The 17,181-nt window shown below is 40.1% G+C and overlaps 1 protein-coding gene across 1 annotated transcript; it reads left to right on the top strand.

Annotated features, from left to right (window-relative positions):
* The first annotated feature begins 7,416 nt into the window (after positions 1 to 7,416).
* Positions 7,417 to 12,824, top strand: ccdc80l2 (coiled-coil domain containing 80 like 2). Its single transcript, XM_014138230.3, has 7 exons — positions 7,417 to 8,876; positions 8,964 to 9,120; positions 9,737 to 9,870; positions 10,018 to 10,160; positions 10,496 to 10,599; positions 10,768 to 10,848; positions 11,595 to 12,824. The coding sequence occupies exons 1-7, from the start codon at positions 7,698 to 7,700 to the stop codon at positions 11,906 to 11,908; spliced, it is 2,112 nt and encodes a 703-aa protein (XP_013993705.3). The 5' UTR covers positions 7,417 to 7,697; the 3' UTR covers positions 11,909 to 12,824.
* Positions 12,825 to 17,181: the final 4,357 nt, after the last annotated feature.

Raw genomic sequence — 17,181 nt, forward strand, 5'->3', positions numbered from 1 at the left:
TGGTTGCACATTTAACATGCTGATAGAAATTTGGTAAGACCGATTTAAGTTTCCCTATATTAAAGTCCCTGGCCACTAGGAGCGCAGCCTCTGGGTGAGTGTTTTCCTGTTTACTTATGGCGGAATACAGCTCATTGAGTGTGGTCTTAGTGCCAGCCTCAGTCTGTGGTGGTATGTAGACAGCTACGAAAAATACAAATTAAAACTCTCTAGGTAGATAGTGTGGTCTACAGCTTATCATGAGATACTCTACCTCAGGCAAGCAAAACCTCGAGACTTCCTTAGATATCGTGCACCAGCTGTTATTTACAAAAATACATTGTCCGCCGCCCTTGTCTTACCAGACGCCGCTGTTCTATCCTGCCAATACAGTGTATAACCAGCCAGTATATTGATAATGTCGTCGTTCAGCCACGACTCCGTGAAGCATAAGATGTTACAGTTTTTAATGTACCGTTGGTAGTTTAATCTTCCACGTAGCTCGTCGATTTTATTCTCCAAAGATTGCATGTTTGCTAGCAGAATGGAAGGCAGAGGGGGTTTATTCAATCGCCTACGAATTGTCAGAAGGCAGTCCACCCTCCGGCCCCTTTTTCTCCGCCTTTTCTTCACACAAATGGCGGGGAGCTGGGCCTGTTCCCAGGAAAGCAGTATGTCATTCACGTCGGGCTCGTCGGACTCGTTAAAGGAAAAAAAGGATTCTGCCAGTTCGTGGTGATTAATCACAGTTCTGATGTCCAGAAGTTATTTTCAGTCATAAGAGATGGTAGCAGCAACATTATATACAAAATAAGAAAAAAAAGAAGTTACAAACAACGCAAAGAAACGAACAAAAAGACACAATTGGATTGGAACACATAAAACGTCAGCCTTCTCCTCCATTGCCATCTTAACGATAATGGCTAGAATAGCGTCAATGGAATGGTATCAAACACATCAAAGACGTGGTGGTTTCAATGTGGTTGGTTGCACTCCATTGACTCCATTCCAGCCATTACTATGAGCCGTCCTCCCTTCAGTAGCCTTCACTGCACTCAAGGTGTACCAGGACAAATAGTGGAAACGTTCACTCTCTATGAACACCTCCCGAGACTACTCACTATTACATTCAGCATATAATCAAACCAAGCTAGCGAAAGGTGTGTTGAAGAAATGTTAAATGGCTACAAATTTGCCAACAAATGTGAAAAGTCTTTTTTTAAACTTCTTAGGGATAGCCCCCTTTTTTTCTATTTTCGCCTAAAATGACATACCAAATCTAACTGCTTGTAGCTCAGGCCCTGAAGCAAGGATATACATATTCTTGGTACCATTTGAAAGGAAACACTTTGAAGTTTGTAGAAATGTGAATTGAATGTAGGAGAATATAACATAATAGATCTGGTAGAAGAAAATACAAAGAAAAAAACAACCCTTTTTTTCTACCACCATCTTTGAAATGAAAGAGAAAGGTCCCAGTTCTAGTTATCACTCTGGTTGTAATTCCGATGGTGTCCACAAGATGGCAGCAGTGTATTTGCAAAGTTTCAGACGGATAACTTCAAGCATGAGCGAACTACATGACATTTAGTGTGAAGTCATCAAGGTATATTTGGGCAAATCGTGAAGGAGACAATTGCATTCATATTACATTTTTCAGCAAGAATATCGTGAAATCTGTATACTTGGACTTTGATTGAGCTTTTCCAGTATTAGTTGCCATATTATAAGTTCAACATTTGCAAAACAACCAGTTTTCATAACTTCATAACTCTGAATATTCTTATAATTTTTGTCCAAAAGGAAAAGGCATGTTGTCGCAAAATGTTAGTAGCTACATTTTACAACATATACAGGGTTTCCGGATACTCCCGTAAAGCCTGGCTCATTGGCTATCTAGCTAGCTTTGTTTGACCCCGATTGGTGCTTATTTGACAAAGTTAGAGTTGTTCAAGTGAAGACCGCCCGCATCATCGGTGGGCCATGAAGGCATCGCTGACCAAATATGGGGTCCTATAGCATATATTACACCCCTAATGATATAGTGAAGTCTGGTTACGTTCTAGGATCTCTGAGGAATACATACGAACATGATTTGACCGGTTGAAACGACGTTTAGGGTTAGATTTTCACGGATTCCTTTCTTTGCAAATTTAACAAGTGGAAATTCGAAATTGATTGTGCATGCTATATGGACCTTTTTAGGATATGAAAAATGATTTTATCTAACAAAACGACACTTCATGTTATCTCTGGGACCCTTTGGATGATAAATCAGAGCAAGATTTCAGAATGTAAGTACACATTTTACCTTCAGAGGTGAATTTATCAAACCAATCGCGGTGAAAAAAGTGTTTTGTTGTTAGGAACTCTCCTCCAACAATAGCATGGCATTTTTTTCGCAGTAATAGCTACTGGAAATTGGACAGTGCAGTTATATTAACACTAATTTAACCTTTCAGCTGATATAAGACACTTATATGTACCGGCATTTGTTGTTTCTCTAAAATCTGCGATCGTGACACAAGGTGCTGCATGATTTACAACTGTCCTGTTGACGGGACGCCAATCCCTACATTTATTTTAAGGGGCAGACGAGCTGCCCTGTTCTGAACCAATCGTAATTTTCCGAGGTCCCTCTTTTTGGCACCTGACCACACGACTGAACAGTAGTCCAGTTGTGACAAAACTAGGTAGAACCTGCCTTGTTGATAGTGCTGTTAGAAGGTGGAGCAGCACTTTAAAATACTTTTTTTCACATTTCTTAGGGATCGGCGTCCCGTCAACGCCATCATCACTACTTGTTTAGGTAAGAAGTGTTGACAAGCTGAATGCACCGAGCTGTCTGTTTAAACTACTTACACACAGCTCGGACACCCATGCATAGCCCACAAGTCCAGAACACACTATGGGAGGTGCAAAGTACTACATAGAGCCATGACTACATGGAACTCTATTCCGCATCAGGTAATGGATGCAAGTAGTAGAATAGACTTAAAAAAACAGATAAAAATACACCTTATGGAACAGCGGGGACTGTGAATGGACACACACAGAGGTACAAACACAGGCATACACACATAAACACTAGCACACTGACTCTACACACACATACAATGTAATATTGTTGTATGGTGGTATTATACATTTTGTATTGTAAATATGTAGTGATGTAACAATGTAATTTGTTTTTATGTGTTATGTAAGTGCCTTAATGTGTTTGGACCCCAGGAAGACTAACTGCTGCCTTGGAAGCAGCTAACGGGGATCCCTAATAAATTCAAATAAGTACATTGACTGAACTGTGGGCCTACTGAAACCATTATCAATTGTGTTGGTATCTATCAAATAAAAGTAGCATACACTTTATTTATTGCATGTAGACATTATCCAGTATCTATGATGCAATAGTCTATGTGCCGGGGGGCTAGGGTCAGTCTGTTATATCTGGTGTAATTCTCCTGTCTTATCTGGTGTCCTATGTGAATTTAAGTATGCTCCCTCTAATTCTCTCTCTCTCCCTCTCTTCCTCCCCTCCAGGAGGATCTGAGCTCTAGGACCATGCTTCAGGACTACCTGACCTGATGACTCCTGGTTGTCCCCAGTCCACCTGGTCATGCTGCTGCTCCAGTTTCAACTGTTCTGCCTGCGGCTATGGAACCCTGACCTGTTCACCGGACGTGCTACCTTGTCCCGGACCTGCTGTTTTTGTCTCTCTCTCTCGCTCTACCGCACCTGCTGTCTTGACCTCTGAATGACCCTACTGGTCATCTATGAACGTTTGAACATCTTGAGGAACCATCTGGCCTTAATGGCCATGTACTATCTCCACCCGGCACAACCAGAAGAGGACTGGCCACCCCTCAGAGCCTGGTTCCTCTCTAGGTTTTTTCCTAGGTTCCTGCCTTTCTATGGAGTTTTTCCTAGCCACCATGCTTCTACATCTGCATTGCTTGCTGTTTGGGGTTTTAGGTTGTGTTTCTGTATAACACTTTGTGACATCTGATGTAAAAAGTGCTTTATAAATAAACTTAAATGATTGAAATTTAATTGTCATTTCTTACATTTCTCACATCCGCTGAGTTGAAATGTCTGATTTTGCGCTATATTTCAAAATTCTCTTTTCTCAGTATCTAAAATCCTGTAGTGAAGTTAAAATTGCTATATCCTGCAGGAATTTCAGCATCCTGCAAGTTTTGGTCTTGCTGGATTCCTGCAGGTATGTTCTTTGTCCTGCAGGAATTGTCATATCGTGCACGAATATCAAAATCCTGAAGGTTTCGGTCCTGTATGATTCCTGCAGGAATGTACTTGGTCCTAAAGGAATTGCCATAATCTGCAGGAATATCATACTCATGCAGGTTTTGGTCCTGCAGGATTGCTGCAGGAATGTACTTGGTTGTGCAGGATTTTCAAAATTTCTGTAGGACAAGTCATACTCCTTCAAGAGACACCTGCACAATTCCTTCACAAAGGGTCAAATTCCTGCAGGATTCCTCTAGGAGTTTTTTGTAAGTTACTGTCACATGGGTTGACGCTGGAGAGACGAAGCAGGTACAGGGAGTCAAACATTTAATATAGAACGGACATGGAACGAGACAGGAACAGCGTCAGCAAACGAGTAATACAGACAAAAAAAACAATTAATGCAGCAGCAGGGAACAGAGCAGGGGAACTGACAAATATAGGGGAGGTAATAAACAGGTGATGAGTGAGTCCAGGTGAGTCCAATATCGCTGATGCACGTGACGAGGGAAGGCAGGTGTGAGTAATAGACGGCAGGAGTGCGTGATGCAGGGCAGCCTGGCGCCCACAAGCGCCAGACGTGAGAGTTACTTTTTGTAAATTGCTTCATAATAAATTATCATATCTAAATATGAAATGTCATAGACTACAAATTCAAGGATCAGATCACTCTGGTCAGATGTTAACAGAATGTGTAATCTAGCATATTAAACACAAAAACTAAGTTTGAAGTGAGAATTCGGCATGTCTAATCCCAAAAAAGAAAGGAAGTTCTTTCTTTTTTTTAACAGAAAAAGCAGTGTGTAGTTCCAGTAGTTAGCTACACTGCTAAATGGCAAAAAAAATGTATTAACTACTGAAAACACTCCCAAGATTTTAATTTAGTTCAACTTCCACCAAGCTACTGCAAAATGTACTTAAATTACTATTACGTACTTCACTACTCCCCAACACTGGTTGTTGGTCAGACATGAGTCTGGTGCCATAATTTTAAATTCCCCAATAAGGTACTAACTTGAAAAACTGGTGTGTATAAAGAAGCGTGAAACAGATAATAACACATTACCTGATAGTTACTGCTTCTTTGAAGTTGAAATAGCCTATAGTCAAACTCAGCATGACTGGGGTTGACACAAACTTAGGAGCCTCACATCAAAGATTATATTAATACTACTGTATGCGTCTTTGGTTTTTATTTATCATCCCTTATAGTGGAGAGATGTTTCATCATGTGTTTCTAACTATCTGGCTCTTTGTTACTGTAGGACTGTGCAGTGACCAGGGATTTTAACAATTACAACTTTATAAGGATGCTGCCTGTAATTGTCTTGGCTCTTATCATTGATTCAAATAAGGAAAGAATTATGCAAACATATTCTTATATTTTTTTTTTCTCCATCAGTACCAGGGGCACAAATGTTTTCATGCAAACTTAGTATTCTTTAACTCCTATATTATTGTCTGTCTGTCACTATATCAATTGAATTCAATTCAAATGGCTTTGGTGGCATGGGAAATTATATGTTGACATTGCCAAATCAAGTGAAATAGATAATTAACAAAAGTGAAATAAACAATAAAAATTAACCGCAAACATTACCCTCACAAAAGTTCCAAAGGAATAGAGACATTTCAAATGTCATGTTATGGCTATATACAGTACAGTGTTGTTACGTTGTGCAAATAGTTAAAGTGCTATATTCCTGTTACTGAGAGGATGCGTGCTTACTCTCATTTCACAAGATTCTGACATCTTCCTCTTTTCGGCTGATTTCTATCCTCCATGTTATCATGGAGTCTTAATTTGCATGGTGCAATGTGCTGAATAAGACCTGTTCCGTCCTACACCAAGTGTCCCAAAGGAGTATACAATGCAAAGGGAAGGGATCACTGCCGCTACCTCACTTTCCAACCAAGGTGCATGAATTGAGGACCAAACGAAGGTAGAGATGGGTGTTGCTGAATCTCATCTCTACCAAGGGAGTATACAGACATACCCTCACTGATATCCTGTGTAGCTCAGTTGGTAGAGCATGATGCTTGTAATGCCAGAGTTGTGTGTTCAATCTCCATGGGTAGACCAGTATGAAACACATGTACACACTCATTACTGAATGTGAATTATTATGCAACAGGAAATGTGAATTATTATGCGGATTATAATTAATGTAGAGGGTAATACATTTTCCATAAGGGAAAATCTAGACTGAAATTTCAAAGTGGAAATTACAAAGAGGGTTCCACATGGAACTCAAAAGTGTTCTACATGGAACCAAAAAGGGTTTTCCTGGACCGATTGACAGTCAAAGAACCGTTTTGGAACCCTTTTGTCTAAGAATGTGAGGTCATGAATGTCATTGAACAGATGGTCTTACTCTGTCTCTCTTTCTTTCAGGAGGAAAAAGCAGAACTTAAAACTGATGTACAACATCTGAAAGTCCCGCCAATTTAACATCAGTGAAGTAGAAGTGATAGCACCCCTGTAAAGATTGAGCATGGAAAGGATTTTTCCAGCTATAATCTGGACAACAACTGCTTTGGTGTGTGGTGTGAGTGTCAAACCTCAAACCTCATGAGTGGGATAGTGAATTAGTAAAAACAATACATTAAAGAGCAAGTTTATCTTTAAAAACATAGATCAAGACGAAAACATGGGATTAAGCTACCTGTTGCTATTTATCACCTATAAAGTCAGCGCTTGAATATCTGACAGACGCTGGGATCAAAACTGTCAAATAAAGCCATTCTCTAAATCTCAGCAATAATGTGAATCAAATTCTATTCATAGCCTTCTCTCTCCCCCAGCTTGGGTCTGCTGTGCTGGGATCTTGTCCACTCATGGAGTCCAGGCACTGTGAGGTGTATTGTGTAATAATGGGCCCCAGATGTGGCAGCCTTTAAGTCATGAAGCACCAAACAAGCCTCGTGTCTGTCTCTCAAACGTCTCTGGATTGCAATACGATCCCAAGTATGTTTGTTCACGACAATAGAAGAAAATATGTCTTACTGTGCACTGCATGATGTTTACATTTAATGTTCTAATTTCAATAAATATATCCTGTGTTTAATTTAGATGTACAATACAGATAAATGCTTGTTTATGTTCCTGCACTGTTTTTATGTTGGAATCTGTAAAAGCTCAGGTTTCAGTACCCCCTCCGCTCTCACCCTTTCTTCTCCTCCACTCTGTTATTCTATAGCTCAGCATCGAACACATTGAAGGCAGTCTCAGTCTGAAGAGGAGCTCCCACCAAGCATGCTGCTTAAGAGAGTATGCTTTGAAGTTGAAAAAATTCCAGGAGTTTCCTGTAACAACGTTGGAGTATAATGTGAACCAGGAGCCGTGGAGTATTCCTCCTTATCCCCAGTCAAGCCAATCTGCTTGGGAGAGACATCATCACTTCAGCTGTGTGCTGCGTCTGCTTCAAGGCAGTTTCCCTGTGGATTATAAAGTGACCACCACCCCACCGAGGATGTCTAGGTTGCTCTGTGCTCTGCTTGTCCTTATGTCTCTGTGGAGTCACAGCCTAGGGGTTTCTGCCTCACAGCCAGCGAAGGGAAGACATAAGACCAGACCTCAGTATAAAGAACCTGCTGGTCTCCTGGCTCCGGAGGATGATCATGGCGGAGAGGGAGACCACGAGACCAGGACAGTCCTTGACCCAGAACAGGAATTCCTGGCTGATTTTGCAGGTAAGAAACGTTTGTGGGTAATCACGGCCCCGTCGCACAGCGACAACTACCTCCGCATGATGGAGAAACAGATTCAGGACATGGAGCAGGAGGGGCTGAACTGCCGCCTGGCCGAGAGGGACACCTTCATCGTCACCATCATCCAGAACGCCATGATGGAAGGCAGGATCGAGAAGACCACCTTCCAAGGAGAGGCCACCATGGAGAGCATTGACTCAGACATGGTCACCAAGCTGCTGCATTACCTTGAGCTGGGGGATCAAGGCTTCTCCATGCTAGTCACGAAGAAGAACCTTAGGGTGAGTGAGCGGTTCCCCTACCCTGTCCGTGTGGAGGCCATCCTAGAGGTCATTGATCAGTTCCCCTTGCGCAAGCTGGAAAAACTCACCAGGAAGGGCTCCCCTCTGAAATGTAAAATCACCAAGAAGAGGCTGATGAAGAAAAAGATTCCTGTGAAAAAGAAAGTGTTCAGTCCCCATATGCAGGGAAACGTTACTTCTGTCACCCAGAGGAATACCGTGGCCAAGAAGGCTGCACTGAAGAGCAAAATTCAGGACATTCTCAGCGGTCGCTCCAGGTTCATCATTCGAAAGACGACCACTGATTCAAAAGGAACACAAGTATTCATCGCAGGGAAGGCAAACTCCAAAGCTGTGGGAAAGGAGAACCAAAAGAAGAATGGAAATGTTTTTACAGAAATAAACACATATCCTTCTACTGTAGAGATAAGAGAAAAAAAGACTGTAGCCAACTCTAGAGATAATAAACCAGAGAACGTTGGCGGGGGAGAAGAAACCTTGGAGAAAAACAAATCCCCCAAAAAAGGCAAGGGAAAGAAAGACGGGAAGAAAGGGAAAGGGAGAGGGAGAGTGAAGAAAAACCACAGAGAAGTGAATGAGAACAATAAGAAAGCACTGATGGGCTTTGTAGAGCATTTGAAGGGGAAGAAAAGACTTATGGTATGTGCTTTTATAAATTATGTTTAAGTGTATCAATTAATCTGTTTGTTTGTTTGTGATAGATGTGTTCGTCCATTTGTGATACAGGTGATAGCCACGCCCAGTGCCAGCACACCTCAGTATGTCCAGCAGAGGGAGGAGAACGAGCTTCATTTCTGTGACCTTGCCCTAAGAAAAGTTACTATGGCAACCATCCTGAGCTCAGGGCCTGATACTACCCTCACCCTGCACCACTACCAACTTGGTACTACTATGTGTGTGTCTGTGTCTACTGACTCCATCTCCCTTAGATAGATCCTACATTGATCCTATATCATTTTCTCTTCAGGACTATAGTGTCATTATAGTATTATAGAGATTATCCGTGACTTTTTTATACTTATTAGCCAGTAGTTCTGAAAGTAGCCCTCACGAGCCAAAAGTGGAACCCGAAAATTGCATAATGCATCACATATGTGCAGATATCTATATGTGCACCATTTCATTGCTCTCTCTTCCTCGCTCTGCTGTGTGTCAATATTTCTAGCTGTCACTCAAATGGCGGGGGGCTGAAGCTCATTGGCTAGAACTTGAATTTCTATGGGGTTGGCCCATGTGGGGCAAAATGTAGGGGAAAAGGTGTAGCACAGCTTCCAGAAAAACAGTCGCTTTCAAACTAGGGATTTCGTAGATAATTGAGGTAAGACAGTAATAGTGCTCATAGATGATGCATGTGTGAACTACACATTGACACATCCAGCCCAAGGTGGGAGGTTTAAAAAATACTTGGCAGCCGCCAAAGTTGCGGATCATGTCTTAACAAAAAATCGGGTTCCTCTTTGGGCTTTCATACAGTAAAACTCTGCATTTCTATATTCCAGATTCTGAGGCGCCATTCACCTCACTACCTGAGAAGTTCACTGACCCAGATCTCATCTCTCAACTGATGAAGCAGTATGGGATGTCCTCTAAGATTTTCTCTATGACTATGACTGACTATGACCTGAAACCCAATGTAAGCATAATCTCTATCTTGCCAGTGATATTTTGATATCACAGATCACTTTCCTTAGAAAAGTGTATACATTTTTCTTGTACTTAATGTGCCAATTATAAATTCAGTATGTGGTATTTGTATCCTAATTGTTTATATCCCTTTTAGAAAGTATTTGATGTACCTCCACCCTCATCTGCGTTGATGGAATATGTTGACACCTTTCCATCGCGACGATCTGAAATGGAGAGAGAGAGAAAAACTCCACTGGCCTGCTCCAAATCCCAAGAACAGGGTGGGGCATTGTTGAGGTATGTGATTAAGTCTACACAGTATCTGTAATGACACCATAGTACTTAAATACTTTAAAGCTGCAAAAAAGCATTATAATACTTGCCAGCATGTAGCCTAGTGGTTAAGAGCATTGGGCAAATAACCAAAAGGTCATTGGTTCGAATCCCTAAGCCAACTAGGTGAAAAATCTGCTGATGTGCCCTTGAGCAAGGCACTTAACACTAATTGTTCTGGATTAAATTGTCAACTAAAATGTAAATTAAGTGGTTATAGTGCTTTATAATGCAGTGCAAAAATAATAATGTTTAAAATGTAGGGCACAGATAATAATAGAGCCATTTATCCCCACCAGGTTCATGTCTAAAAGGAGACTGCTGATCATCTCTACTCCATCTGAGGACGACTACTCCTTCCAACAGCAGCTCCAGGGGCTGAGAGGACAGGCCTGTCCCATGGGTCAGTATTAGGCTCCCTGTTAAACATCTCCAACAAGACCAGACTAGTCTAAAAGTTATTGTGGGTTAATCTCAGAAACATTATGCTATTATCGCAATAGTTCTCATTCACAAGTAATGGAAGAATAATTACTAAATACTTACATTTCATTGTTGGTCTTTCCAACAGGCGTCCGTCATTTTGCCTTGTTGAAGTTGATCGGAACAGGACCAACAGCCTCAGGCTCTGTGGAACTGTTTCCTCTCAATGGTGAGTTTGTTTGTTTTCTCTAAAGATAATACTGTGTACTGACACAATGTCAACAGTTAATGTCAACATGTCATGCATTCTGTGTTGTTGGGCAGGAAATGGAATCCAACTCCCTTTGAATGATCTAACCATTCCTATGCACAGACCTTTTCCAAGAGATATGCTACAGAAAAACAATCTGTCTATGCTTCCCTACCAAGCAAAAAGGCAGTAACTGCTCATTTGGTCGAAAATTAGTTAATGTCATTTTTGCTACATTAAATACATGCTTAATCATGTGGACAAGTATCCTGCCTCTATTGTATTGTGTTCTGGAGGAAATGTGGATTATGCTAGCAGTAATTGCATATAGTCACTGTAAAACCAAGGTAAATAAAGCCTTTTTTTTTCAGTTCCACGCTATGAGCAGTTCCTGCCTTTTTGCTTGGTAGGGCAGTATGTTCTTCTGTCATGTCCCACACTGATTCATACTCACTCTAATATATCTACTCTGGATTGTTAATTTGACCAGTTCTGTCATTTCTTGATTTCTTGTTAATAAGATTGATTTATTATTTGTATTGTATTTGGTAGACGTTCTCCTTCACTGTTGGAGCTAGTAGCATAAGCATTTAGCTGCACATGCTATAACACCTGCAAATCTTTGTACGTGACCAATCAACTATGATTTGATTTATTAACAGTCAAATGGTGATGGCAATAATTGGGAAATAGAATGACAAACACCTTTCCTTTATCCTTGACAGGAAAGAGCCAAACGGAGAACGAGCCTTTGTCACGGGACGTGGTCACTGGTCTCCAGGACCAGCTGAAGATCAACCGGGAGTACTTCAGTATGCTGGTGGTGGGGAAGGACGGGGACGTGAAAGCCTGGTTCCCCTCGCCCATGTGGTCTCTGGCCAACATCTATGACCTGGTGGACTCCATGGAGCTGCGTCAGCAAGAAGAGAAGCTGCAGAGGACTTTAGGTATTCATTGCCCTGAGGACACTGGCGGTAGTTACCAAGGCTATGATGAGGAAGCAGATGAGAGCTACTTTTACCACAGGTCAGAGGAGTAAAGGAGAGTAAACAGCCCAAAGGCCTCAAAGACCCCATGGCAACCAGCTCAAATGAATGGTTGTGGGTAAAAGTTTGACATAATAACAGATTGAACCATGAAATGCTTTTTATTTTAAATGTTTTTGCAAACATTTATCAGAGGCATGGCATTTGTACTTAGAAATGGGCGACATTACATAAAATTATCTACAATTGAAGAGTTTCATTCCAAAACGCTGTATATCCATTTTCATAAATGTTGTTAAATGAGCTTTTATTGTTTAATGTAATATCAAATCATGACATGGGGTTGTTCAATAACAGACATGTATTTGTTTAAAATCTATTACCTGATGCTTTCAGAGAGACAAATAATCATGTTTTTTCACAAAACGCTATATACCCGCCTCACTCTGAGAAATAAGTAGTACTGCTAGGTTTTACACAGTGAAATGTTACAAATAACTACATTTGTAATAAAAAACAGTACAAATTATACATTTATTTGAAAAATAAATGTTAAAAATAATTCACTACAGTAATATGAGATCTGTTTGTAAGACATTTACATTTGACATTTTAGTCATTTAGCAGATGGTTTTATACAGAGTGACTTACAGTTAGTGCATTTATCTTAAAATAGCTAGGTGAGACAACCACATAGCACAGTCAGATATACAGGATACAAACTTTCCATTCCAGCTAAACAATGGATATATACTGCTTTGCCCCCCCCCCCCCCAAAAAAAGAAATCTTACATCAATAAATAAAAATCAGAGAACAGTAACATTTTACACACATTATGGTACCCATAAGCAGTCATTGCTGATGAAAAAACACAAATGTAAAGAATTGATGGATGTAACGTTTTGGAAATAAACTCTTCAAATACTTAATATGTTTCTTGAAATTAAAAAAAAGGTTTGTTTTTATAATTGTGATGTTGACATCTGGTTTCTTTCAAAATTACAGACGTGGACAGGTGTAAAAAAGAAAGTCATGAAAAACTATGCCTGAAGGTGTGCTTCAAAAACTCCCCTATTTGGCCACATCAAATCACATATGTCTACATTGTCATGAACAATAACGCCAACTCTTACTATTTGTTTAGACTAACGTTAATATCCAGGTAGTAGGATAGGAATTGGTTTGAGAACAGAAGGTCAGGTGATTAGCTGTAAACTAATAGTAATATGTGTTTCATCGTGACCTACAGATGTAAGATCTTAATTGAATCACCCTGTTGTAGGTGAACTTTCCTGCAACGCAGGAAATGTAAAACATATAATGTATTCAAGGTTTAAAAAGCCTTCTGATTTTTGTAATTTCCACTTTCAGACTTGACTTTCCCTGTGAAAAATGTATCAACCCCTACAAAAATGTCCATTAGTTATAACCCTGTTGCGTCAGGATTATTTTCCTGCTGTAGCAAACTGGCTCAAATTAAGATCCTACATCTGTAAACATATAATAGGAATAAGATGGGTCTAAGGAATGTGGTTGTACAGTATTTGACCTGGATTTTGGGCTGTTGTTTTTCAGCTATCCCGGGAGCAATTAAAGTAGGATTTGTGGGGGGAAAAAACATGTGTTCAGCAGCTTTGAAATGGACGTTGATAACTTGGTGCAGCACATAGTAAAAAAGAAAGTTACAGCACGCCGGGAAAAATTTGTAGTAAATAACTATCAAAGACAGACCTTCATCTTTCCATTATTTCAGTTTGGACAAATAAGTTAATTTCAGATCCATCTATTTAACTAAAGATCTTGGCTAAGGTACTATCTAAAATTACACACAGCATTCATCCAGACACTTTTCATTTCATTCCCACAGTCTCTTACAACAATGAACAGCAACAACATCAATCCTTCATTCACATATTGGCGAGCCCTCAGATTTGACTGTATTGGCCAGTGGACTTTGTCTTTGTGTCTCTGATCCTTCTGTCACATAATACAGTCAATTTTATTACAGGGTTTTGTATACTAGTCCATGACGTACACTACCGGTCAAAAGTTTAAGAACGCCTACTCATTCAAGGGTTTTTCTTTATTTCTACTATTTTCTACATTGTAGAATAATAGTGAAGACATCAAAACTATGAAATATCACATATGGAATCAAGTAGTAACCAAAAAAAGTTATACAAATATACATATATTTTACATTTGAGATTCTTCAAATAGCCACCCTTTGCCTTGATGACAGCTTTGCTCACTCTTGGCATTCTCTCAACCAGCTTCATGAGGTAGTCACCTGCAATGCATTTCAATTAACAGGTGTGCCTTGTTAAAAGATAATTTGTGGAATTTCTTTCCTTCTTAATGCATTTGAGCCAATCAATTTGGTAAAAGACAATGTCCATTTTATAGTAAGAACAGCTCAAATAAGCAGAGAAATAGCAGTCCATCATTACTTTCAGACATGAAGGTCAGTCAATCCAGAAAATGTCAAGAACTTTGAAAGTTTCTTCTAGGGCAGTGGCAAAAACCATGAAGCACTATGATGAAACTGGCTCTCATGAGGCCCGCCACAGGAATGGAAGACCCAGAGTTACCTCTGCTGCAGAGGATAAGTTCATTAGAGTTACCAGCCTCAGAATTTGCAGCCCAAATAAATGCTTCACAGAGTTCAAGTAGTAGACACATCTCAATATCAACTATTCAGAGGAGACTGTGTAAATCACTCCTTCATGGTCGATTGCTGCAAAGAAACCACTACTAAAGGACACCAATAAGAAGAAGAGACTAGCTTGGGGCAAGAAACACGAGCAATGGACATTAGACCGGTGAAAATTTGTCCTTTGGTATGGAGTCCAAATTGAAATTTTTGGTTCCAACCGTTGTGTCTTTATGAGACGGGGTGTGGGTGAACGGATGACATGCGCATGTGTATTTGCCACCTTAAAACACAAAGGAGGAGGTGTTATGGTGTGGGTGTGCTTTTCTGGTGACACTGTCTGTGATTTATTTAGAATTCAAGGCACACTTAACTTCTTTGGGATAGGGGGCAGTATTTTCATGGCCGGATAAAAAACGTACCCGATTTAATCTGGTTACTACTCCTGCCCAGAAACTAGAATATGCATATAATTAGTAGATTTGGATAGAAAATACTCTAAAGTTTCTAAAACTGTTTGAATGGTGTCTGTGAGTATAACAGAACTCATATGGCAGGCCAAAACCTGAGAAGATTCCATACAGGAAGTGCCTTGTCTGAATTTGTTGTCCTTCTGTTGCATTACAGCATCTGTGCTGTAACATGACACTTTCTAAGGCTTCCATTGGCTCTCTAAAGCCGCCAGAAAGTGGAATGGGGTGTCTGCTGTCTCTGGGCAAAGTACAACACCTCTGTTTGTGAGTGGTCAGCCTGGGGACAGTGAGACTGGAGATGCGCGGTCACGAGACTTCTCCATTTTTTTCTTTCAGCCTTTGAATGAATACAACATTGCCCGGTTGGAATATTATCGCTATTTTATGAGAAAAATAGCGTAAAAATAGATTTTAAACAGCGTTCGACATGCTTCTAAGGACGGTAATGGAATATTTTGAAATTTCTTGTCACGAAATGCGCTCGCGCGTCACCCTTCGGATAGTGACCTGAACGCACGAACAAAACGGCGGTATTTGGATATAACTATGGATTATTTGGAACCAAAACAACATTTGTTGTTGAAGTAGAAGTCCTGGGAGTGCATTCTGACGAAGAACAGCAAAGGTAATCCAATTTTTCTAATAGTAATTCTGAGTTTAGTGAGCCCCAAACGTGGTGGGTGTCAAATTAGCTAGCCTGTGATGGCCGAGCTATGTACTCAGAATATTGCAAAATGTGCTTTCGCCGAAAACCTATTTTAAAATCGGCCATAGCGATTGCATATAGGAGTTCTGTATCTATAATTCTTAAAATAATTGTTATGTATTTTGTGAACGTTTATCATGAGTAATTTAGTAAATTCACCGGAGGTTTTCGGTGGGTATGCTAGTTCTGAACATCACATGCTAATGTAAAAAGCTGGTTTTTGATATAAATATGAACTTGATTGAACAAAACATGCATGTATTGTATAACATAATGTCCTAGGAGTGTCATCTGATGAAGATCATCAAATGTTAGTGCTGCATTTAGCTGTGGTTTGGGTTTATGTGACATATATGCTTGCTTGGAAAATGGCTGTGTGATTATTTGTGTCTATGTACTCTCCTAACATAATCTAATGTTTTGTTTTCGCTGTAAAGCCTTTTTGAAATCGAACAATGTGGTTAGATTAACGAGAGTCTTATCTTTAAAATGGTGTAAAATAGTTGATTGTTTGAGAAAACTGAATTGTGGTATTTTAGTTGGTTTTGTATTTCATGCCGTGCGATGCCATTGGCTGTTGGCTAGGGGTTCCGCTAGCGGAACGTCTGTCCTCGACAGGTTAACCTCTCTGGGCTAGGCGGGACGAATTCGTCCCACCTACGGAACAGCCAGTCTAATCCAGTGGCGCGATTTTCAAATACCTTAAAAATCCTATTACTTAAATTTCTCAAACATATGACTATTTTACAGCTATTTAAAGACAAGACTCTAGTTAATCTAACCACACTGTCCGATTTCAAAAAGGCTTTACAACGAAAGCAAAACATTAGCTTATGTCAGCAGAGTACCAAGCCAGAAATAATCAGACACCCATTTTTCAAGCTAGCATATAATGTCACAAAAACCCAGAAGACAGCTAAATGCAGCACTAACCTTTGATGATCTTCATCAGATGACAACCCTAGGACATTATGTTATACAATACATGCATGTTTTGTTCAATCAAGTTCATATTTATATCAAAAACCAGCTTTTTACATTAGCATGTGACGTTCAGAACTAGCATAACCCCCGCAAACTTCCGGCGAATTCACTAACAAGTTACTAAATTACTCACGATAAACGTTCACAAAAAGCATAACAATTATTTTAAGAATTATAGATACAGAACTCCTCTATGCACTCGATATGTCCGATTTTAAAATAGCTTTTTGGTGAAAGCACATTTTGCAATATTCTAAGTACATAGCCCAGCCATCGCGGGCTAGCTATTTAGACACCCGGCAAGTTTACCACTCACCAATATCAGATTTACTATTACAAAAGTTTGATTACCTTTTGTTGTCTTCGTCAGAATGCACTCCCAGGACTGCTACTTCAATAACAAATGTTGGTTTGGTCCAAAATAATCCATCGTTATATCCGAATAGCGGCGTTTTGTTCGTGCGTTCCAGAAACTATCCGAAATGGTAAATCAGGGTCGTGCGCATGCG

Source organism: Salmo salar, chromosome 13 (genome assembly GCF_965601325.2).
Source record: "Salmo salar chromosome 13, fSalSal1, whole genome shotgun sequence".
Lineage (NCBI taxonomy): Eukaryota > Metazoa > Chordata > Actinopteri > Salmoniformes > Salmonidae > Salmo > Salmo salar.

Bases quoted from the DNA above. Each gene is read 5' to 3' on its own strand.
- ccdc80l2 (XM_014138230.3), top strand. From the start codon at position 7,698: ATGTCTAGGTTGCTCTGTGCTCTGCTTGTCCTTATGTCTCTGTGGAGT. The intron at 9,871-10,017 runs GTAAGCATAATC...TATCCCTTTTAG, and splicing joins ACTATGACCTGAAACCCAAT to AAAGTATTTGATGTACCTCC. The intron at 10,849-11,594 runs GTGAGTTTGTTT...TATCCTTGACAG, and splicing joins GGAACTGTTTCCTCTCAATG to GAAAGAGCCAAACGGAGAAC.